The sequence below is a fragment of the Lampris incognitus genome, chromosome 7 (assembly GCF_029633865.1).
Source record: "Lampris incognitus isolate fLamInc1 chromosome 7, fLamInc1.hap2, whole genome shotgun sequence".
Classification (NCBI taxonomy): Eukaryota; Metazoa; Chordata; class Actinopteri; order Lampriformes; family Lampridae; genus Lampris; species Lampris incognitus.
This window is the reverse complement of record NC_079217.1, coordinates 27,121,574-27,146,235: the sequence shown is the minus strand read 5'-3', so window position 1 is coordinate 27,146,235 and position 24,662 is coordinate 27,121,574. Positions and strand designations below refer to the sequence as shown.

Here is a 24,662-nt window from a genome sequence, read left to right as displayed (position 1 = left end):
TCATGATTCATATAATTGACATCAACATGCCTTTAGCTTAATTACTATGAAGATTGTCACAGTTGTTATGTATGCATTTCTTAAACAATAACAGTGGTTTTGAAGTTGTCAATCAGGATGGCAGGGTGTGTTGTTGCTTAACAAATGCTCTGTTTGCAATGCATGAAAACACATATACTATACACACACACACACACACACACACACACACACACACACACACACACATACACACACACACAGCAAATGAGTAAAACAGACACAATTACAAGGGAAAAGAACAAAAATTGGCATTGACTGTAGTAGCTAGCCAGCTAATGGGCTAATAAAGTCCAAGTATAGACTGCTAGCACTGTGGCTGCAGTAGCAAGCGGCAATTGAAGGCACTGGAGCTAATGCCTAGTTCAGCAAAAGCCACAGTGGAATGCACCATGGTGCATTTGTATGTGTGTGTGTGTGTGTGTACACGCGCGTATGTGTGTGTATGCACGTATGGGTTCAAATACACTCAGTGGGCTGAGGGAGACAGCTCTCTCTTCTGACATTGAAGAGATGCCTGGAGATGGAACTGCCCAGGAATAGTGTGATATCAGTATTTGTGCGTGTGTCTTTGTGTCATTTTTAGGCTGCGGAAAGGAAACCACAGTCACCCTTTCATTCTACCACACCCCGGAGGCCTGCGTGTGGAGCAGCCATGGGGTGTGGACACAGCGGAAGAGCACTCGAGCTGGAAATTTCAACCCAGATTGAGTTACTGTTTTCAGAGGAAAGATATACCGCGCTTTGGGCAGATCAGCGGGTGCGGTTAGAAGAGCAGCAATGATATTAATGGAGCCTTGAACAACAGTCTAACCAGGTACCCAGACAGATGTGGCAAACCGTGGCGGTATGCCATCCATCCTGTTAGATGACTCTACTCAGGCGCCGTCAAGAGATGCTGTCGTGCAACCCTCACAGACTGACAGGTAGAATCTCATAGAAAGGGCTTCACAAGGTGTTCCCTCTGCACAGACCCCACCTTTGTCATGTAGGTATGGAATGCTGCTGAGGAAGGAACCAGAGTTGTCACACCCATTTGGATCCACTTCTCTCCACCCCCCTGTGAACTGTTTGCACTTAAAAACAAACACACACCCCCTTTCATCCCCAATCGGCCAGGCCAAACACAGCTGTGGGGCCGTGGGATGTACACAACATGGAAAGGGGGAAGCGAAGGGGTCAATTTTGACACAGAGGTGATATGCTGCTGGCTATCGAAATACACCGACTACTCTGAAAGAACAGTCAAGATGGCATGGCGAAATGCTCAGCAGAGCTATCAACATAGAGTGAATTTTCCACACGAGACGCACATGTTAAAAGGACATAGGCAATTATGGCACACCGGCAAGCGTGAGACTCCAGTATCACCGTGTAAAACAAGAAACAAGAAAATCTGGGTTGAGAACACACCTACTTCAAGTTTGGAGGGGGAATAAAAACCACTCCCTGAAGAGTAAGAGTCCTCACAGAACAACAAGTATCACTCACCATGCAAAAAAAAAAAAAACGAACCTCACTGATGAAACACTTTAAAATGAATTATTTCAGATGAGAATGAAACAGTAGGACCAATTACTGCCATTTGACACAGTTAAATGTTGAAATGAGATCTGATGACATTTTTCCACTTACAGCAACCTTGGACCTCTTCCATACAAACCCAATTCAATAAATTGCAACATTGCAGATAATACTGCCATGGCAAGAGGGAAAATGGCAGCCTAAACTTTGACCTCGTGGGCAAACCATGTTTTGACCAATAATTGACAGCAAATTATTTGTCATCTGCCTCTCCATATTTCACAGCAGGACTAAGGAAAATATCTTTGTCTTACCTCATCATCTGGTCAGAGGAAGATGATTGGAAAGGAAAGAGTTGATCCAGAATCCAAAAACCAGTGGTCAATGAAGACGGGGACATGAAAGGAGGAGGAGAAATCCATTATTTACAACTGAGTGACAACATTTGAAAAGCTATAAATTTGAGATGACAGCATTGCATATTTTCCTCATAAAGCATGCTAAAGTTGGGTAAGCTTTTGAGATTGTGTGAGAGTAAAAGCTGGTTGAGATCTGAGTACAGCAGATGGATATTAATCAATACTTTCATCTGACATTGTACTGAACAGCCCTGTCCGGACTGGGCTTGGCTAGAGGGGCCTTTAAAAACAGGCCGAGGATTCACACCAGGTTACAATACAGATATTTTCACAGTACCGATGCAAATCATGTTCTTGCATAGTCTGGTACTTAGTCAAGGCTGGCTGGGTGAAACCGTTTGTACGGATCCTTATCAACAGTTCAAACTCTGAATGGATGAAAAACTAATTTGTAATTCTGAAATGTGTCTAGACGTTGACCAGTGACACAGCATATTACGGGACAGACCTCATTTATATTCTGGTCTATCGTTGAGGAAATTCAACACATTTTAAACGACATGAGAGCATATAACTGGCAATAAATGTTCCTCAGACCCTGAGTGGGTGCTGCAGATGCTGGTACTGGTGGTAAACAGAGGACGAGTGGCGTGTCCAAGAGCTCACGAGCCATCAGTGGAAGTCTGGCATTTCAGGATCAGTTGATCTCATCAGAAATGAAGTCTGTTATCAGAACTATCTCTTCAAGGAAAAAAAAATAACACCAACATTTCAAAAATTATCTGCTCTGCTCCAAACTCAGGCCTAACTCGGCCTAGTAGGCAGTGGAGCAAGGATAAGATTGTATACAGATTTGTGCCCACTTTGGGAATATCAGAAATCAATCGAATCCATAATGTTGCTATTATCCCTACAACTAATATTTTAAGCTGCATACTGCTGCTCACGCCCTATCCAACAGAATCAACATTTAAGCATCACTTGGGATGCACTTTCAAAGAATGACTATGAAAAGCCTATTTGATACGTACAACAAAAATGAATAGACGAATTCACCATCTCACGTAGCAGCAAACCTCTTCGAAAATGCAAATTTAGAGCTAAAAACATCTCATGTGGAGATGGGGCATATATGATGAACGTACATTTAGTGTGCCATTCTGTAACTGCTACTCTCAACTGGACTCCTTGATTTTTCTTGCGGTTCCCCTTTTGACCTACATGCAAAGTTCCTGCACCAGTGATGCCGTTTGTGAAGCCACAGAGGAATGGGGATGGTTGCATCCCTCCACAAGGCCTTCACTGTGGAATGTTAGCCGCTGCTGACTATGCCACCCATCCACACCATCCACTCTCCTCCATTAGCCTGTCTGCATTTTCCAGCCAGACTTCCTTCTAATTCCCCCAATAGCCATCACTGAGATTGGCCTAAAACCATTGGCTCATGCTCATTTGTCTTATGCACAGCAGAAAAGGAGTGTGTTGGTATATAGATAATGATCTATCAATCAGGGAGACCTGGATTCCACTTTGAGCTGCAAGATATGAAGCCCAGTAGACAGCCAAAAATCACTGGTGACAGGGAAAAAGAATGGTTTACTTTGAGTAGCTGAGCAACGCCACTTTAAATTAATCAAAAATAATGCAAAACGTTCACCATACTTACTGCTTTGAAGCAAACTAAGAGCTTAGCAGCAGACTAATACTCTGTCTATCTATGAAAGGAACATAATTTGTTTGAGAAACAGCACGGTGAAATGTTAAGTGTTTATATGTTAATCTCTACACTGTACAAGCCAGAAAAATATTTGCAAAAATGAATATGACTCGGCCAACAGCCAGAGAGGAGAGAACCACTATGTGAACACGTGACATCATCAAGATGGAAAATCCAGATCTTCTCCTTAAAAAATGCATTAGAGAAGACAGTAAAGGTTAGCACTGGCACAACGAGGGTAATATTCCTGTTTAAGAAATGACAATGAACAAAGTTTATTTGGGAATTAATAGTAAAACCCACAATAAGCCGAGTATACTTTATGGACCCTTTTTACGGATGTTACATGTCAAACTGTATAAAGGCATGTTACTTTATGATAGCTAGCAGCTATGCTGGTATTTCAACATTATGAATTAGTTATGAGTTTTTCAGCGCAAACAGCAAATAAATAAAATTTGTTTCTGGCATGTCCAGTTCCCTGTTCTTCTAAATGTCCCACCAGTGCATGACCCCTCCAGTGGTCAGAGAGGGTGCTGACCTCCAAGTGCACCCTCCAATACGCAGCCGCACCAGTTCTGCTCACCTGCAGGTTTCTGCAGAGTCTAGCATGCCATTTCCCCCAGATCCCCACCGCCTGTAGGAGTCACTTATTGCAACGGCAGGACATAATTCCCCTTCTGTAGTTCATAAGATTAATATAGTTAAACTCCTGTTTACATTTACTAGCTGTGTATGGGCTTTAAGTAATAGCAAAACGCATGTGGTTTTCAAGTGATACACTTTAATGGTGTTAAAAATTCAAATCTTAAATGCTTCATCAATAGTCATGTGCATTATCTTTGTGGAGAATAAGTAAAATTTCTCAGGGGATGAACCCTAGTGGATGTCTTTGAAGGAGTCAGGCAAAAGGCAGTCGAAAAAATAAGAATTAACAGGTAGGAAGAATAGAGGGCAAGAGAAAAGGGATGGAGTCCAAATGATCGAATGATTCAAACCGGGCCAGATGGAGATTTACAACAAAATTCTACCAAAATCCACTCTGTATTAGGGACTCTTTTCCCCTTTCATTTTTCTCTATTTCACCTTCCTCCTCTCCTCATCTCCATCTCACCATCTTCACTGTCATAAGGTAACCGCTCAGATGAGCTGTTTAGTGGCCCACATCTGAACTTCAAATGGTTATACTGCACCATTAACGGATAAGTTGACCGTATAATGCCTACAAATAACTTATTTTCTCTATACAGACATAGGACACAGAAGACATGGACTCCAACTATGGCAAAGAGCTCAAAAGTCAGACCAGCAAACAGCTGTGTCACAGTTCATCACATCTTCATACATTTACCAAAACAATTTGATGGAACATAAAATGCTCGTCCATGAAACTGTCAACCAGGTGCTAATGAATAGGGTATGCCCAGGACTGAGAAATGGGACAGACCAATTCACTGGTACATAATCTGAGTGAGGGAACCTACTTGCATGTAAACGTACCAAGAAATGTGCAAGTTTGTATCAAAAAGGAAGCTGAATTTCAGCAGACCTGAGCCGATTAAAGATAGCAATATGTCACTTCCTACAGCCAAATCCATACACGACCCCCTTTAACCTAGCAATCAGACATCGCAAGGCTCATAGCAATATTCTTTGCAGATAGAAGGTAAAAGTCAATGAGTTGATCTTGCTCAAATATATGACAGTTTAACAACCGAGAGAGAGAGAGAGCAAGAGAGCGGCACAGAATGAAGGTCCTGGGTTCAATTGGAGTGGGGTAGGCACTGGGGGGCTGCATGTTCTCCCCAGGCCTGTCAGTGTGCATGGGCTGTCTGTGTGTGCTCTGCATGTTCTCCCCTTTATCTTTAGACTAGGGGCCTTTCTGTGTGGTTTGCATGTATCTCCCCATGCTCACATGGGTTTCCCCCAACACCAAAAAGAACCCCAGTGAAAGCGTGCAGAAGGCTCTCCTGTCCCGTCCCTGACCACCAGGAATTGGTCCTCGAGTGCTGGAGAAAAGGGCTGCCTTGCTGTCCTTCACTGGAGGAAGGACAGCAAGATGGGAAAAATGCAGAAGCAAAAGCCACCACTCCTACGTGTGTGTTTGTGTGTGTGTGTGTTTGTGTGTAACTGTAAAACGAATAAAGTCTCCCACCCCTTCTCATCCAAAAGGGAGAAACTGCATGTCACTGGCAAACTGAGACAAGATAGTTTGTTAGTTTGTTGTTGTTGTTTGACATGTCTGCTCTAAAGTAAATAAGGAAACACTCTGGTGGGGCAAGTGATTCCATACAGTCATCTGGGAATTCTCCGTGCAGGTCCAGCCTTCAGTTTATCGGTAGAACAAGCGATCCCTCTGTCCTGTACTAGAAATAGTCCGGCGCGGTGAGCCTTGGTACGGTTCCTGCATAACTGGGGAATTACACGGTGCGCAGTCTCCTGTGTCGTGGGGCGGAAGGTGCCAGCCAGCCAGGCTCTTTAGGAATTTTTTTTGGCAGTACTAACTACGAAGCATTCCCATACCGCCCCCCCACACACACACACCAACCCATCAGCATGCAGCCTTATATGAAACGTGCATGGCTTTTTTTTCCCTCGCCTTTCAGCTGAAGGTTGTCAAGTCGGAGAGGTTGCCGAAAAAGGCCCGCTGCATGTCAACACGAATGGGGGGGAGGAAAAAACAACGTGACACTTTACGGGTACAGTTACTGCTTGACAGTGCGGAGAGTCAGAACACAAACCGAGGTAAATGGGTAGGGACTGAGAGCGCGCGGAGCCGCGCCGTCCCGCGAGCTTTTAACAGTGCAGCTTAACCCTCGCGTAACGCGTTACACCTGAATAACACCCCGAAAGGCTGGCCGTACTCACCGTGGTTGAACATTGCGGACCGAAACCGGTTATTTGCGGACGAACTCTCCATGTTGCAAAGTTTCGAAGCAACGTAAATGAAACGCCTTGTGCCCCGTCCTGGAATATATTCCTCTTTTTTTGTTGTAACGTTTCCAACACCTAATAAGAAGCGCAAGCAACGGAAAAAGCTTGCAAGCCAATTGTTTGACTCGGCAGCCTGGTTCGAGGAGGCTCCAGTTGACAGCGTAGCCACCGTCGATGCGTATGATTTGAGTGCCTTTTTAAAAGGAGCAACGTTTGGGAGCCAGCCTCCTGCCAGACGGATGACGTCACGGGGCACCATCCTGCAGCAGCGGCGTCGGAATGAAAACAATCGCACATGGATGCGAGGGGGCAAAGAGCCACATGCACCTGCAAGATCCACCTACAGGCCACCAAGACCCCCTGCATGGACGCTTTTTTTTCCATGGGAGGGAAAAGTGGTATAACTAACTTGTTTTCCATTTTGCAGCCTGGTATAAAAAGCAGTGATACGCAACCATGCAGTTTTTCCCCCAACTCAGTATTAACCCCTGCTGGTTTCACTGATGAACACGCCTTCAGCCAGACGGGAGGATTTTGGCTGGTATGGTGTTGGGTTGGAAAGAAAACCTGCCCTTTACGCAGTTTTTCCCAACCCAGTTCTCAAGTTCCCCCTACTTGTAGATTTCCCCCAGTTGTGTCAGATCTGGCATAATTAATTGCTGATTGGTAGAAAATTTACACGTGGGAGCACCTACGCAGCGTTGCAACGAAAATCTGCAAGATGGGGGTACTTGAGGACTGGCTAGGGAAACACTGTCCTTATGGCAGATGGCTGAGTATAACTTGTATATACTCAACCATCTGCAATTAGCCACTCCTGCAATTAGCCGGGAACAAAACTGGTTTTTATTTCTTAAATGCAGTTGTGCTTAAACTGTTGAGACTCATCGTGGAGAAACTGTTGAGACTCACGGTGGAGGGAATACTTTCAGGACAATGAACCCTGTTTACAGCTTTGCTCTTGTCTGTAACATGTCCTGTGACGCACATGCACTGGTAACATGGTTGGTATAGTGTCCACCAGGAGTCGCTAGTACCCCTATTGCCACAGGGGCCACTTTGGACTTCGCCCGTCCTTTCATGCTCCTTCTTTCTGATGTTGCTGTCAGCCAGGTTACCACATCTATCACTTCTGTTCCTTGTAAACCACCACTATGTCTGGTTGGTTAGCCAGCACCTGTTTGACCATCTGGAACTTGAAGTCCCACAGGATCTTAGCTCTGCTGTTCTCAACCACCTTTGGTGGTGTTTCCCATCTGGACTTGGGAACTTCCAGTCCATATTGAGCACAAGATGTTCTTGTACACTATCCCGGCTACTTGGCTATGCCTCTCAGTATATGCTTTCCCAGGTTGCATCTTACACCCTGCTACTAAGTGCTGGACTGTCTCAGGGGCGTCTTTGCACAGCCTGCATCTTGGGTCTGGTCTGGTGTGGTGTGGCAGACCTCTGCCTCTATGGATCTGGCGTTGAGTGCCTGTTCTTGTGCTGCTATGATCAGAGCCTCTGTGCTGTCCTTCAGACCAGCCTTCTCTAGCCGCTGGTAGGATTTCTCAATGTCAGCCACTTCCTTTATCTGTTGATGGTACATCCCATTGATGGGCTTAGTCTCTCCCACGGTATCTCCTCCTCTACCTCACCGTCCTCTGTCCTCCGGGGGGGGGCATCTTCCTGATGTACTCTTGGATGCTCCTTCTTTCATCCTGGATAGTGACTTTGCTTCCCTGTTTTCATTAATCGTATAGTCTGAGGATGCTACACTAGGAGGGATCCTCCGTGCATTGTGAGGAGTTTTCGTGTCTTGACATCTGTGGCCTCTACTTCCTCCTGTGGCAGCTTATTATCTCAGATGGGTATGTGATGTACATGTTAATGGCTTGGATCTTATCCCCACAATTGAGCTGGCATCACAGGACCTGCCTTACTCTCTGGAAGTGTTTGACTGTAGCTGACCTTCCTTTCTCATCATGGTGTATGTCTATGTACACAAGTTGAGCCCTTATGTGTAAACTCACTCAAAAGTTGAAATACTTAGAAAGTGTCAGCTAAAATCAGGGTCGGTGTTGCATGCAAGGTATCTGCAAAGAGAATGTAGCGGTTGTGAATTTTATATTACGAAGAGGTTCATGATAAACCCCTCAAACTCATGAGTTAATTTCCTTAAAAATGTTCAACATCTGACAACCTATGCAACGATTTGCAGGCAACACAATGTGGCCAAAATCTGACCAGGTTTAACTTTGAAATAAAATATTCCTCTAATGATTGGACTGGTAGATATTTATCCACTGTCTGAATCTTTTCTTATTAGTGAATGGTAATGGACTCACAATAATTAAGAAGACTTAAAGATCTCAGATTAAGGAGCAACAGTTTTATTTCAGCTGTAGCAAACGGTCGCCTCCTCAGAGTCTAAATGTTTACGTTCAGGATTAAAGTGCAGAATCGTTTTCACAGCTTGTGTAAAAAAAATAAAAATTAAATAAGACCAACAAGAAATATAATCCTAAAATATTAAAACTGACAATGAAGATCTGGAAAATATAAATATGATACAGAATAAGAGGAAATCTCATAAAACACAGTTTCAGCAATGATATCAAATCCATTTGAATCACGCTTGCACTTATCATACAAAAAAAAAATCAGTTCAAATGAACATTTTTTCGAGTCGTTGGCAAGGCTAGCTTAAAACAAAGGCACAGCATTATTCAGAGGTAACGATCCTTTGCAAAGAAGTGCTGCGGCGACATTCTCATCAACCAACACATACAGACGCATATCCATCACTCTCCACATGGCTCAGACAGGGATGGAGATCGACACATGGAGACCCGCCCAGGTAGACTGATGCAGATCACCGTCAAAACAGGCTTACCTAAAGCAGGAGCATCTGGCGTACTGGTTTTATATGACTACATATTTTGCATGCTCTTTTTGTGGGTCTTGCAGCTAGTCAGTGCAGGATACTGCTCCCTTATGATGGCTGCTCTAGCGTATTGGTAGAGTTTGCTCCTGGAAGTTAGGGCCCTGAGCCCAGACAGTGGAGAGGGAGAGCGCTTAACATGAGAGACCAACAGTGGTTGAAGCCTCTATGGACATCATGGTGAAACCGAGCAGAACATCATTCACAAAGGACCGGTCTGTAGGCAGCAGGCAGAGCTGGGTCATCACATCCGTATGATAGCAAAGACCAGTGAACCTTTCCTCTCTGAAGATCTCTCAAATTTAAGATCTCTCAAATTTGGACACAACGCCACTTTTGGTTTACACTTTTAAGGCTTGGAAGTGAAATCGATATTACCATAGACTTATGGTTACAATTATATATTTAAAAAATCAAATTAGAAACACAGTCTATGGCGGGATTTACATGGGATAAAAAAATGAATCTATGATAGACACATTTCTTTTTTTTTGTGGCTTCACTGGTCTCCATGTGGTCTCACGTGTTATCTAGAGGATGGCTTTCCCAGGACCCATTTATACAATTGAAGGCTCTATCAGTGACTTGCATTCATATATATCAACCTGAACCAACGTCAAATAAATCTTTTTGCAAGTAGACCAAAGAGGAAAAAAAAAAAAAACATGGCTTCAACCAGCCATTTGGTAATATAGTGCAAATGAAAAGTACTCAGATTGATACAAAAAGATTACAGTGGTTCTTTATAAAAACAGAAGCTGTGTTTTTTTTCCTCATTTCCTTTTAAGTCTTTCTTTCTATTACCTTTTTTTTCTTGTCTTTCACTGTGTTTTCTTATTTAAAATCTCCATTTGTAGAGACAAAAATAGCTTGATTTAGTAGCAGAGGTAAAGAAAACCAGCTAGGTACACCATGCAGCTCATGAAAACAAGAGATGGAAATGGAAAAAAAAAATTTAAGTTTGGAGACAGAAAATTGAATATTCGAAGGTGCAAGAGGGAAATATGAAAGTAAAAGAGATCATTTCTGAGGAGTGCGATAGAGCCTATATATGCAATGCACACAGACAAATATATGGACAGACATGAACAGAGATATTTACAGCCAGCATTTACGTGTAAACAAACAGCGGACGCTCCCACGGGGAGCTCCGCAAAAGGAGATACAGACACGGGACACAATGAGGAGTTACCTGTCTCAGTCACTTCTGTACATCCACAGCTGCACGGGATGAAAGACTGGAGCTCTATCTGATAACAACCGGTGGTCCTTACAACCTGTCAAGTTGGGTTTCGTGGAGTTTTATCATAATATGTTGAATTCTGCTGAACAAGCTGATGTTGAGGGCCTGACTAATTCTCATTTTCATGTGTCTATAGTCAGTCCTGCATTTGCTGCAATGCAAATGCAGAATTTTGTGCCCAAACTTACATGATGACCGTAAGACCAACCAATTAAATGTTGAGAAATGACCAAAAGGTGATGAATTGAGAGGACGTGACAGTGTAACACTTACTGTATGAGTGCTAACTAAGGGTAGAATGACGTTCAGGGTGCCGAGATGCCTATTTCATCTGAAATACTTCAAGCCCCTGACGTTGCCACCTTGGTGCCAAATGTAAAGAATTTCTTTCTGCACCCTGTCAACTGCAGTCAAAAGGATTCCTCTCCTTAATTTCAACTGGTCGCCCAATAAAAATATGGCAATGTAGCATACGTATATAAAATATGTCTGTACATTTACAATATTTAAAAACATTTACAATGTCACCGGCTATGTACAATGGTATGAGTTTGGATGCAGAAGATTTATACCTCAACGTAGACTAAGATAAGTGAAAAACTTGTATGATTGGGCGACAATGTACCAAAGTTATGTTTAAGAAGTGTACCTCAAAGTAAAGTCAGTGCTACACAATGTGTGGGAGAGGGGCAGCGCAATGGACACAAGCAGGCGTAGCATTTACATTCTGCTGCAAATGTGGTCACTGCATTAGTGTGGAGAGGCTGTGTGATGAACAAGGATGTGGCCATACAGTTTTTTTTTTTTACAGTCATGCACTTTTTTTCAATAAGCTTTTTAAAGCTCCAAAGGCTCCGCTTGACTATAATCTACAAATGGACAGTGATCCAATCTCAGCCTTTGTGTCTTGCACACAAAACATGCCCCTCTCCTTTGCATTTTTTTAAGTTGCTCTTTTGCATCCAAACCATAAATTATATCAAATCAAACCAAAGTCACACACAGAAACACTTGTGTACATATACTGTACAAGTTTCTCTGTAGACCCAAAGTGAGGAGGCTAAAGCGTTGTTTTCTGCCCTACTGTTTTCAATGAGACTCCACTATATCAGTGAGTGTACTATATGAACGTTTAAGTGATTAATTTTGAATGGCATGATTGTTGAAAACCCATTCAATTTGAATCCAGAAGAGAAGTGATTTAGTAGTTGCTTCATGAGTCCAAAATTGGGTCTGATTTCATGTGAACTTTCCATTTTAAGTCAAGCTATGGTAGCAAAAATGTGTCTTAATTTGATTTTCAATGTGTGTGCAAATCGCACAGGTGGCTTTTCAGATCCAAGTTTCCCCCTGAGTCTTACTTGTTAAGCCTGTGCCAGCCCATACCCACCGCGTCTGCCTGGGCATGGAATGAAATTTTACAAGACACCTCCCCTTAGGCAATGCAATGCCGGCCATTCCCCTGCTCGAGTTCAGCAGCCGCTGTACTACCCAGACCCTCTCCTCCATCATTAAGGGGTTATTTGTATTTCCCAGCTCTTCCTGTCCTATCCAGCCTACTCCGGCTGCTCAGGGTGGGGGTGCAGGCCGTTCTCTGTACGTGTGAGGCTGTGATTCTCCCAGAAGGTCTTGTGTAGCTGGTCCAGTTCAGACACCATCGGCAGGCCAATGTCCAGGTGCATCTTCAGGTTCTCTAACCACTCCTCCAGTTTGTTGAAAGCAGGGCTAAAAATACAGCAGCCAATTACAGTAAGAGTCTTTAGTTTTCCCCATTTCATATTCAGTTGTATACATTTATTCTGCTGTTTTACTACATATATGCTTTTCAAATTGTGCCGGACTTAAATCAAGATTACCTTTTTTTATTTTTTAATGTTTTTTTTTTACCCCCCCCCCTTTTTTTTTCTTCTCCCCAATTGTATCCAGCCAATTACCCCACTCTTCCGAGCCATTCTGGTCACTGCTCTACCCCCTCTGCCAATCTGGGGAGGGCTGCAGACTACCACATGCCTCCTCTGATACGTGTGGAGTTGCCAGCCGCTTCTTTTCACCTGACAGTGAGGAGTTTCACCAGGGAGACGTAGTGTGTGGGAGGATCACTCCCCCGCCCCCCCCAGTTCCGCCTCCCTCCCAAACAGGCATCCCGACCGACCAAAGGAAGCGCTAGTGCAAAGACCAGGACACATACCCACATCTGGCTTCCCACCTGCAGACACGGCCAATTGTGTCTGTAGGGATGCCCGACCAAGCTGGGGGTAACACGGGGATTCGAACAGTCGAGCCCCGTGTTGGTAGGCAACGGAATAGACAGCCATGCTACCCAGATACCCCCAGCTGTTTTTTTTTTAATGCTCTTTATAAAATAATTGGCTTGGCCCCTTCTCAGTTTTGGATGACATTTTAGGTTTCAAAGTGGTATTTTTCCAAAGGTCCTACCGTTTGTCTGCATCCAGGTCACAGCAAATAGCAGCCATGGGGAAAAAGGCAGGAGGACAGTCGGGAGGGCAGAAGTGTTCCAGGAAGCCAGACACATTCAGTCCAAAGTCCATCGCCCTGGGGAGGTAGTCTGGGTCTGCATTCACCCTGCCAATGATCTGGGATGTTAACAGGAGAGAGAAAGAGAAAGAGAGGGAGGGAGAGAGAGAAGTTAATGATGGAATTGTAAAAGGATAATTCAAATTTTTTTTACAACCTGGGTCTCATTATCACAGTTTTTGGTATTGTGCATATCAGTTATAATATTTATTCACTGGCTTCATTTTGAAGATTTTGGACATGGGACCACTGGACAGAGCTTGACCCCCAGCAGGATTGCTACTGCAACAACACATCATCAGTAGGGTAAAACTAACCTGTCTCACAACGCTCTAAATCCAGCTCACGTACCCTATTAGTGGGTGAACAATCCAATGCATACAGGGCAACTGAACACAAGTCTTAAACCTGTTCTTTCACAACAACAATAACAAAAAGTCAGACTGTGTACATGATTGGGTGGTTCATGGATGGTTACTACTACCTACAGTAAGTAAAGGCTGGTCCTTCCTGCACGTTGAACCAGGAAGTAACTCAGCAATGCAACTGACCATTGATAATAATGGACCTTTAACGTGCACTTTTGTGGTTTAGATAATTGGGTTGAATTGGACTGGTTCCAAACATGTCTGTGCTCATGTGTCCAGCAGGGGCCCCATATCAAAAAATCTTTACAATGAATCCAGTGAGTAAAATGATATCATAACTGCTATGAATGATGGCAAAAACTACAAAAAAGGACCCAGGTTGTAAAAAAAGAAAAAAAGAAAAAAAAAAGAAACCCAATTATTCTTTAAGAGCACCCATCCTTTGAGAAGGGAGTCTTCCTGTCCTTATTACAAGGCGGGTAATTTGTGGCAAACTACAGTAAACCTACCAAGCTGAACCTGATCATTCACAGTTGACCACAACCAGCATCTGTCTTTCTGTAGCCACATGAAAAGAACTTTGCTTTTTCTTTTCTTACTCTAATCCCTACTGTCTTCTCCGGCTAATGGTGTCCATGTGGGAACCTCATGTTTTAAGGTTCATGAAAAATAAGCCGTTAAGACCAAAGTTGGCTGAGGGTGAGTGGGGCCGGCTCTAGTTCCTATCATGCTCCTGTATTTTGAAATGAAGAGAGCAGGGACTGGGATTTCTGATGGATTATGGATTCATTTTATTGTTTTGGAGCTCTTGCAAGACTCTCCAGAAATGTAAACTTCTGTATCAGCAGGGTTTTATTTTTATTTGCAAAATGAGCTCATGTCTGCACACAGTAAAAGGACTTTATCTCTATTTGTAACAGAAATCTTCATACTTTTTAAAAATGATGAGGAAAGCAATTTTTATGAATTGAGAAACTGCATTACATCGACAGAATAACAGTTCCTGTGAGGAAAGGAAACTCAATTGTTTTGATTTTCCATTGACAATCCCGGTCAGTGTTACTACTGCAAATAAAGACACAAAAGACATCGTCCTTTTATAAATAGAGATAAAAAATGATAAAAAAATGCATTAAGTATTTCCCATGGCTGTGTTAATCGGAAGAAATGTTTAAATGAAAGCCTAGAGGACTGGCTGAGGTATTAATAAATGTTGAGTATGGAGCATGGAAGGTGTCTCACCTCACAGAGCATGATGCCAAAGGAAAAGATGTCCACTCTCTCATCGTAGCTTTTTCCTGGTAGGAATCAAAACAACATGAGGCTGCTGTCAGATATGGCATAGTTCTCAACATGAATCAAAGGAAATGTGCTATCATGGAAAACCAAGTGCTCTAAGCTCTCAAACACTTTAGAGCTTTTCATAGGCAACTGTGGCTGGACTAGACAACTCTCAGGTATGAATCAGTGTACATGTGTATATATACAGCTGGATATGACTGAAGGAGAGCATGCAGGCTCAGCAAACATCCCCTGGATGCTGGTCCTACCATGAATCATCTCAGGAGCCATCCAGTAGGGGTTGCCCACCACAGTGTATCTCTTCCTGCGGTCGGGCTTCTTCAGGCCCTGTAGCTTCCCCTGGGACAGCTTATCCTTGTCTTCTACCATGAGCCGTGCAAGACCGAAGTCTGCCACCACAACGGTGTTGTTCTGCATGGAGACAAGATAGACAGACGTACTGTATCAGCGAATATACTTGTTAAAGCTGAAATCCGGGACTTTTCTTCATTAATAAATCATTATTTTATCGAACTGGGCCATGGAGTCAGGTTTCATAATACTAACTGTAATTTTTACTATGGTAGGAGATGCTCGCTAGATACTGGGACAAGCATCCATATAGGACAAGCAACTGGTGCAGCGGCAAACATGTTCCCAACCACGCATGAAGAAGGTTTGAAACTTGATGGCGATGTGGCAATGCTTCTGTTGGACAAGTAATCTACCAATCCCACAATCGATATTACAGTAGAACAGTGTCTGATGTATAATTTGATGCAGTTTGTAATACATAATATGTATGTAATACATACTATGTTAACTTTGGTTCCAGAGAGCCATTTTTACGAGGATGGGAACTGTTTACAGCTGAGCTTGACAACCTTGTTTTTTAGTTCTGATTCCCAGAGTGAGGAACAGATCGGATAAATCACGGAGTTCAGCTTTAATGTTATGGAGGGGCTACTGCAAGAGAGAGAGAGACAGCGAGAGAGACAAAGGGGGAAAGAGAGCATGCAAAAGAAGGGGAGGGGCTGATGGGGGATGGAGCAAGTGGAGAGTTGTCAGCTGCCGACCTATTGGCTCCTTGAAATTCAGCCCAAGGCATGTATGTCCCCCACTGCCCAGATTTACCAAATATTACAAACAAGAGTGCTGTAATCCTGACTCTTGTTTCCAGATGACAAATGAACAAAGCTCTCTATGTTACTACAGTACGGCTGAAAATTTACACTGCACCTTACTCTACGTCAGAGGGCCTAGCCTGTTATGCCTCGCACCAACAAAGCTCCTCTGTGTCTTTGAGCTGCAAGCTTCTCTCAGACAGGATCTGGACCCTCACTTGTCTTTCATCATCACCCAAACCTCTGTGTGCTCTTATCAGACAGGTGCAGCGTGTTAATCCTCCAACGAAAACACGCCAGCGCATGTGGATACACACTTGCTTACTCTGCACCAGAGGTGAGGGCTCTGCGTCGATGGCATTCATTTGCTATCTGCTAACCAGAACTTTACGCCTTGTCACTGTGTGCCTAACCTAAGCCTAAACCCCCAAATCCAGTTCCTTTTTTTAAGGCTGTCCTATTAGTTAAACTAAAATGACCAATTTCACAGTGAGAATTCGCTGTTCTGAACTTTTGAAGAGGCCTAAACTCTAGTGGATATAACTCAAACTGGTCCAAAACAAAAATGGTAGAATTGTACACATACATAGTATATGCATGTAAACACACACACACACACACACACACACACACACACACACACACACACACACACACACACACACACCCCAAATCTCTTACCTCTCGGACTAGACAGTTGTGTGAGTTCAGGTCTCTGTGGATTATGTTCATGGAATGCAGATAGGCCTGAGTGGCAGAAAGATGGCGAGAGAGAGAGAGAGAGAGAGAAGAGAGAGAGAGAGAGGGAAAGAGAGGCAGAAAGAATGAAGAGAGAGAAAAGAAAAATAGAGAATAAAAGTGGTAGTCTCATTTCTCTGCCAAGTAGAACAAGTTCGCATTGTTTCCTTTCTTTTACACAAAAGCTTCAGAAGCAGCTAGCTTTGTCAATGCAGTAATCCACTCATGTGCTTCATTCATCATTGTGCTCATATCAAAGGAAAAAACTGAAATCCCCATGACCTAATCTGGCAGGAATTCCTGCTGCAATTTCCATAGGAGTGATGGGAACCGCTACACGTGCACTAAGTGTTGCAGTCCATAAAATGGCCACTAGAGGGAAATATATGCTAGACAAGGAGAAACAACTGCATTCGCCACTGCACTGCAGCTTTCCACCCATTTTTTTTCTTCTATCAAAATAAAGACAAGACTATAGAAAAGCTTGCAGTGCAGCTGTTTCGATCAAACAGGTACTTAATGCTTTAAACTCACCATCCCACTAGCTATGTCCTTGGCAAAGCTGACTCGCTGGTTCCATGGATAGTTGCTGTCCTGCAGGCAAAGAGGATCAGAATATAAATGGCAGATTCCTTATAGGCAGTCACACCATTACTGAACAGGGAAAAAAACACACACATCACCAAAAACAAAACACAAATGTGCAAGTACACGTGTGCAGGCATCAACTCAATCCTCACCATTTTCTTGATGATGTCCCTTAGGGTACCTCCTTTGATATACTCTGCGATGAAGTTGAGTCTCTTGTCTTTGTACAGGACCCCAATGAACTTGAGCACATTGGGGTGGTCCAAACAGCGCATCACCTTTACCTGATGAAAAGGATGGAAGCTTTTTTTTTCATGTGCCCCTATAGAAACCCCATTATTGATATAATGCCCCATTTCCTGCCATCAAAGCATAAAAATAACAATTTGTGGTACAGATACTCTTGCAGTGCTTGAATCTTTGCTCATTTAGGAAAAGTCAAACAAAGTTATTAAAATTTCTTCACTTTAAGTCAACTCTATGAACCCCATTAACAACCTTTGTCTTCCAAGTCAATACATTGATCATTGTGTCTGATGGCGTGATTGTCATCAGACAGTTTATAAAAGGCTTTTCTAACAGACACAAGGTGTTTAGTAATTTGGCGATCCTTTCTGTGTGTCTTGGTGTACCAAAACGGACAACTGTCACTGTTTCTGACTATTTTGCTTCCAGACATAACTTTCTCAGGGTGCCTCAGTTGAATAGGACGCTCCACGACTACCACACAAAATTACAGTTCAGATTCCATGAGTTGTGCACTGTTTTATTGGTGTTTGAATTAAAATTATTTTGGTGACACTAGGAAATCGGTTTCTTTTGCTCCAAGATTTGGATCCCCTGCTCTTAGCAACAGCAATGAACATCAAAACAGTTTTCCATTATATTCATTCTGCTGTTAAACGCAAGGGATAAATCTGCATTCCTAATAAAATGCAAAGAGAGGCGAAGTCAAAGTGAAAAGGGGAAACAGAAGGCGCAAAGGCGTCATATATTTGGCTGTCTAGAAAGTGTAGCTTTACGGGCTCAAAGTCAGGTTTAGTTCACTTCCTTGACACCTTATAAAAAGCTTTTCTCCCTTCAGCGATGGCTGTGAAGGAGGAAATTTGAAAGCTTTGTTCTTGCATATGCCGCTGATCTGTTAAAATTCAAACCGTAACTGAAAACACACCAGCAAACGCATAAGCCTACACATGTGCCAGCTGACTAATTTAGAGCTCTTTGGCGAAGGGCTCCAGACAGTTCACAACCACAATAAATTCAAATAAAAACAGCAAAGACATGTAATGATAGTCAGAGGTGGGTTTTATAGTTGTTTTTAGAGCTTCGCTAAGTAAACAATGCACACGTAAAGGATACACTTGTGCACTCAAACAAACACACACACACACACACACACACACACACACACACACACAGAGTCAGACAAGCATACACAGACACACACCAAGGCACAAGTCATGGTTGTTAGCTTGCGTAGTGAGTCAGATACTGCATATCAAGCAGCTGGTGTCGGCCCAGGTGTCCATCTAAACCTAACATACCAGCTGAGGGTGGCCCCCTCAGAGAGAGTAATGCACGTCTATTAGGGTACAAGAATTCCCTCCATACTCTCATACAAGTCTGTAAAATCCCCTGCTTTTTAGCTTAACGGAGGGTCAGGAGGTATAGCCAAGAGCAGAATTAAGACTAATTGGAGGTTATGTTAAATGCCTCGCTTGATACGTTCTTCAACAGTAGTCTCTGAGGTAGAGGTCAGAATAAATGTACTCAGGTTTTCTCAAGGATTTGAACCTGACCTTTAGCCACAGGCCTTTTGGCTGGCAGCCCCTGGCAGTGTTAAACTTGGCTAGTATGAAGTAATTGTTGATGTTTGGCCACTATAAGTAGGTTTGTATGCAGTGATATGAATTATGAATAAATTGTGGTTTGATCATTTTCTAAGAGAATACATTATTGGTTCGCAACATGTTACCACACTCTCTGTTTGGCAGTTTAGCTATTTTCAATAAAAAAACAAAAATAAAAAAAACAAACACATTCTTTACTCACACTGATTTACCTGCTGGGTTGGTCCAGATAAATGTTATATTTCAAGGTAAAGATGGACAAGGAATGTATATTTCCACCCACCTCTTTCAGGAATGTCATCTGTGTTTCATCATCAAAACGAATCAACTCTTTCATCACCATCACCTCCCCCGTCTCCCTGTGGGTCACCTGGGACAACACACAATGATCTCAAGAAAATGCAAGCAGGTGATGGAAAGGGGTGACACAATTTTTGACCCAAAGTGAACCATTTGTAATTTTTAACAACACCTCATGTTTACTCTCCTGCCTCTCCACATTACAGCCTCCACATTTACAAACTTTACTCTGTTTACTTTTCATTGAATTTCATTTTTGCTCTCCGTCTCTGTCTCTCTCTGTCGCTGTCTCTTCTCTCTCTTTCTCGCTCTCTCGCTCTCTGAAAATATTGAAATGCTGCCATCTTCTGGCTATCCTAAGTATGACTAAACTGCGCATCCAAAGCAGCAGGTTTAAACTGTACTGGCTTTGACGTTTCCACCTGTTATACCTTGATGGCCTGCCCAAAGCAGCCCTTTCCCAACACCTCTCCGTGGATGAGGTCGGACGGGCGAAAAATGCGGTGTGTGCGGTTGGAGACCACACGGAGGGACTCGGAGCGGTTGATGTCCTTCCTCTGTGAGAGAGGGGATGCTGCATTACTGGAGCACGGCGACTTATCGATACTGTAGCTCCGCCTGGGGGAGCGAAGGGAGAAAAACAGCGGGATGGGGGGAGGGAGACAGTGGACATTGAGGGGGCGAAGAAAGCAACATAGAGAGATGGGGAGGAAGCAGAAAAAGAAGGAGTTAGCAGTAAGAGAGTTAGAGATAAGGAAGCCATCACCAGTATCACTGGCAAGCAGGCATATTGTCTTTCCTGGTGTTAAATATCTGCTGCCAGCTTAGTCATCAAACATCTGCCTGCTAATTTACCATACTGCAATAAGGTGACAGGCTAGCGATGCTGAGCTGAGGCAAAGACGGATCTGACATATATACGTGTAAGTTAGTTCCTCATGTTGTCAACTTGCATTAAATTGTGCCTAAAGGGATACAGTAGCGCTTTGGCAAATAAGCTCTTCGATCAGTTTACTGCTATCTAAAGGAAAATGGATGTGTTCTCCCCACAGTGTATCCATCAGCTAGTGCTTAACTCTGCATATGCTGATGCTCTGGAGATGAGGGTGCTAACTGAAGTTGTGTTGTCCAAATAACTATACACTGTGTGTTAATATGTCAGCATGTCCAAAAAATTACAAAACTGCATCCAGTCCTGATCGCAGAAATGTTCAGACCTCATGGATTGTAAGCCTCTTAGAGCAAACTAAAATCATGTCAAAATCTGGCTCTGTGTACATCAGCTGACTGAAGCAACATCTTTGCCTGTCGTATTTACATTTTTATACTTGTAAAAGTAGTACTTACAGTATTACGTCTGAGAAAATATCTGCGAGTGTAGACGTATGTCCTATGTGGCTATTTCTTACGTGATGATGCGGGAGCGCAGGTTGCTGATTTCTGGGTTGGGGGGCTGGGTGATGGGCAGGATGGGACTGGGGCCCTCCGATATGGGAGTGGGCAGGGGCCCATCTACCTGCTCCTCTGACTCTGGGGAGACCCCTCCTTGCCCCTGGCCATGGGGGTCATGTTCAATGGTTAGCTGAAGCAGGCGGCTGGTCTCCTGGATCAGCAGGTCAATCTGGAGGAGGGGGGGTGGGGTCACAAGAGCTAGTCAGTCAACAATTACAACAAACACACACATCAATACTCAAAAAACTGATAGTCAGGATTTACTGTGGGACAGAGTTCAGAATGACATCTTTCTGTCTGTCCCTGGCAGATGCCAAGATAGACTTATAAAAGACTGCTCTGTCCCTTGTATATCTACTCTATGAGCCGTAAAACTGAATTAGAATTGACTGGCTCCTTTCAGGATGGATTTACATGCATCTCTTCCTACCGGTCACTCTCTTACGATGAGAGACAGCATCATGTTTTAAGCAAAATTTATTTGGTTTAGCCCATTGACAGTACAGACAACAAAGAATGCAATTACTTAATCCATATCCATTGGATGAACTAATGGTTAGGCATTCCTTCATTTGTATTCTATCCTGGCTTATTCAGGTTTGTTGAGCGAAGGAGCCTATCCCAGCAGTATAAATGGTTAGTAGTTGGTTAACAGGTAATAAGTAATCTATTCAAGGATGGCTTTTAGGTAGCACATACCTCATCCAGAGGAACGTTGTGAATGGGTGTCCCATTAATTTCCAGGATCCTATCTCCGACATGAATCGAGTTTTTCACATCAGGACTGATGCAGTCTGCATCCACCCTGGATAAGACACAACAATGAGCAGTTAGGAAACACAGGAAAGGAAGAAGCACTTCAGAATTCATTCCCTTTTTTAGGGTTTTGGATGCACAGACATAGTTCTGTACATGAAGCAGATTCACTTCATTTCAATGACAATGACAATCCATTTTAATGTTTTTTCCTCTCATTTCACTGTTTCTATCTAGATTTAAATTCTGCCCATCTCCAGCATCTTTATTCTCTCTCTACATCCTCTCTACCATCCTTTAAATGCTACCCCTCTCTATCCCTCTCAAGCACCAATGTGCTCCCTCATTCACGTACACTATAATTGCACATGAGCCTTTTTCACTTGCACACACCCACGTTGATACAACACACTCAAAAACAAGACCGCACCCATGCTGACAAATGGATAAACAGGCACACACACACACACACACACACACACACACACACACACACACACACACACACACACACACACTCATGCGTGGCTGAGCAATTACTCACTGGGAGACCCTAACAGTGTGCCCATGTTCAGGGCTGTAGCCGTTAGTGGGGCTGATAGGCTGGTCAATGGCGACGGAGAAGCCCCGCCCCCTGTGTCCATTGCTGCTGTCTGTGGAGGCCGGGATGGACACCAGTGTAACTGTATGTGGGATCCGTGAGCACGGTGAGTCCGGCAGTGACACTGGGGTCAGGACAGTCTGGTAGTAACAATGACCACTGTAGCCAGAAAGAGGGTAGGGAGAGAAGACGAGACGGAGGACGGAGAGAGAAACGGAGTGAGAGAACAAAAAAGAGGAGTGGATGTAGGGAGCGTGGGTGGGGTGTCTGAAGGACAAGGTTGCATCATGGCAAGTAATGGGAACGTCGTGTACGCCGCTGATGGTTACGCATGTACAACCAGTTGATATAAAGGAATGCACAGTTCTCATAATGACAGGACTCATAGCTGCATCACAGGTTGTTGAGAAGATATTGCTTCAGCTTGGGAATACGCTACACAGCCATTGTGTGGAGGGGTGGGAAAGGACAGAGATCTTGGATAAGGCTAAGACAATTGCACAGTTCTACAAAACAACAAGTTTGTTTCCCAAAAATGGAAACGATTACCAGGAATTCACTGAGAATACATGAAATAGCTATCAGGTGATTCACAAAAAAGAGCAGCCCTGCTGGATTCGACTAAACGTCAAATTCCTCCTATACTGTGCATGTAACAACAAACAACACAACAAACAACACCCCTCATTTAATTATTTTTCACTGACACAAAACAAGAGTAATTCTCTAGATTACTGATTTTCTCCAATGTCAAACTGTAATGTACAAAACTGAATGAGTGGAGATGGTTTTTAAGTCGGTCATTACCTATTTCTGTTCGAGGATTAGAGAGAATAAGGGCTCCTCTGTGTTGGACCAGCCTTTTTTAAAGTGAGGCTTGTCGTCAGTTTCACTTTGCACAGCCAGTTTTATATTATCCCCTTTGTCCTCTTGAGGGAAAGGACCGTCACACTAACACGGCCCTGCAGCTACACGACTCAACAACAGCCTGGCGGAGCCAAATGGGAACACAAGGCCCGACTGTGGTTCATGATCTGAACTTACTGCATCCTACTACTCTCCATTTGAGGTCCTGTAAGGTTTCATATAGTAACTGATGATGAAGCCTGTGTGTGCAGAGTTACTGACAGTACTCTCTGTCTAAAACAACGGTGACAGGCCTCAGGGCGGGGCATTTTAAAAACCAAAGTACTACTCTTCATGTGCTTGCTCTCAATCCCTCAAAAGCATAGCTTGTATTTAAATGTCTAACTTTCCAGTAAGTCAACGTGTCGAACTGTTAAGGTTAAGATCTGTGCGCATGATGTGTGTGCATGTGCGTGTGTGTGTGCATGTTTCGGCAGGTTTGTAAGAAGGCCCTTGAACGCTCCTCAATATAGAATGGAGCGTCAAATTTCACAACAACCTTGACACAGCCAGGCTTCACGGCGGCTGAGGTGGGCTGTCACTGTGTAATCCCTCCATTTCTGCTTGAGAAAACGTTTCAACTCAAATCTTTCGTGATGCATACACGTCTTTTGTAACCCGAAATGAGATGGATGGATTGAGGATTCTGTCAATCAGCGTCTGCCTCAGCTACCTTAAAGGCTTTTGCTACGTACATCACAGAGACGTCAAGGGGGAGGAATAAGAAACATTTACCAACAAGTATTCTTTCTTTTTTTTGCTGGATTTTCCCCCCTTTTTCTCCCTAATTGTATCCAGCCAATTACCCCACTCTTCCGAGCCGTCCCGGTCGCTGCTCCACCCCCTCTGCCGAACTGGGGAGGGTTGCAGATTACCACATGCCTCCTCCGATCCATGTGGAGTCACCAGGCACTTCTTTTCACCTGACAGTGAAGAGTTTCACCGGGGGGATGTAGCACGTGGGAGGATCACGCTATTCCCCCCAGTTCGCCCTCCCCCCTGAACAGGCGCCCCAACCAACACATACCCACATCCAGCTTCCCTCCTGCAGACATGGCACAATTGTGTCTGTAGGGATGCCCAACCAAGCCAGAGGTAACACGGGGATTCGAACCGGCAATCCTCGTGTTGGTAGGCAACGTGACTTATAGACCAACAAGTATTCTTAGTAAATTAAGTAAAACTTCACTTGCCAAAATGAGCAACCAGACGAGACAGGTGGTAAACTGATGACAAAGGTGGTAAAAATAAATGTTCTGCTCTTAACAACCTTGTATGATGTGGTGGTCGACACTCACCAGTATAGTTTGGACCTCTCCACCAGGGCATACGTGTCCCCGTCACCGATGAAAGCCCTGCAGTTCAGACAGGTGAAGCATTCTGGGTGGTACTTCTGTTCTCCTGCAACCTGTCCCACACAC

The 24,662-nt window shown here is 43.7% G+C and overlaps 1 protein-coding gene across 2 annotated transcripts in view; it reads right to left on the bottom strand.

Moving 5' to 3' along the window:
- Nucleotides 1-8,927: 8,927 nt before the first annotated feature.
- limk1a (LIM domain kinase 1a) overlaps nucleotides 8,928-24,662 on the bottom strand; it is a 67,888-nt gene continuing 52,153 nt past the window's right edge. For both annotated transcript variants that reach the window (XM_056283170.1, XM_056283169.1), the window contains 13 exons: nucleotides 24,540-24,649; nucleotides 22,279-22,494; nucleotides 21,678-21,783; nucleotides 20,936-21,147; nucleotides 19,958-20,144; nucleotides 19,510-19,596; nucleotides 17,529-17,660; nucleotides 17,323-17,382; nucleotides 16,732-16,797; nucleotides 15,196-15,358; nucleotides 14,888-14,943; nucleotides 13,179-13,336; nucleotides 8,928-12,467 (listed from right to left, as the gene is read on the bottom strand). In XM_056283170.1, the coding sequence (XP_056139145.1) occupies nucleotides 12,299-12,467; nucleotides 13,179-13,336; nucleotides 14,888-14,943; nucleotides 15,196-15,358; nucleotides 16,732-16,797; nucleotides 17,323-17,382; nucleotides 17,529-17,660; nucleotides 19,510-19,596; nucleotides 19,958-20,144; nucleotides 20,936-21,147; nucleotides 21,678-21,783; nucleotides 22,279-22,494; nucleotides 24,540-24,649 (1,722 nt within the window). In that variant the 3' untranslated portion in view covers nucleotides 8,928-12,298. The remainder of the gene's footprint in view (nucleotides 12,468-13,178; nucleotides 13,337-14,887; nucleotides 14,944-15,195; nucleotides 15,359-16,731; nucleotides 16,798-17,322; nucleotides 17,383-17,528; nucleotides 17,661-19,509; nucleotides 19,597-19,957; nucleotides 20,145-20,935; nucleotides 21,148-21,677; nucleotides 21,784-22,278; nucleotides 22,495-24,539; nucleotides 24,650-24,662) is intronic.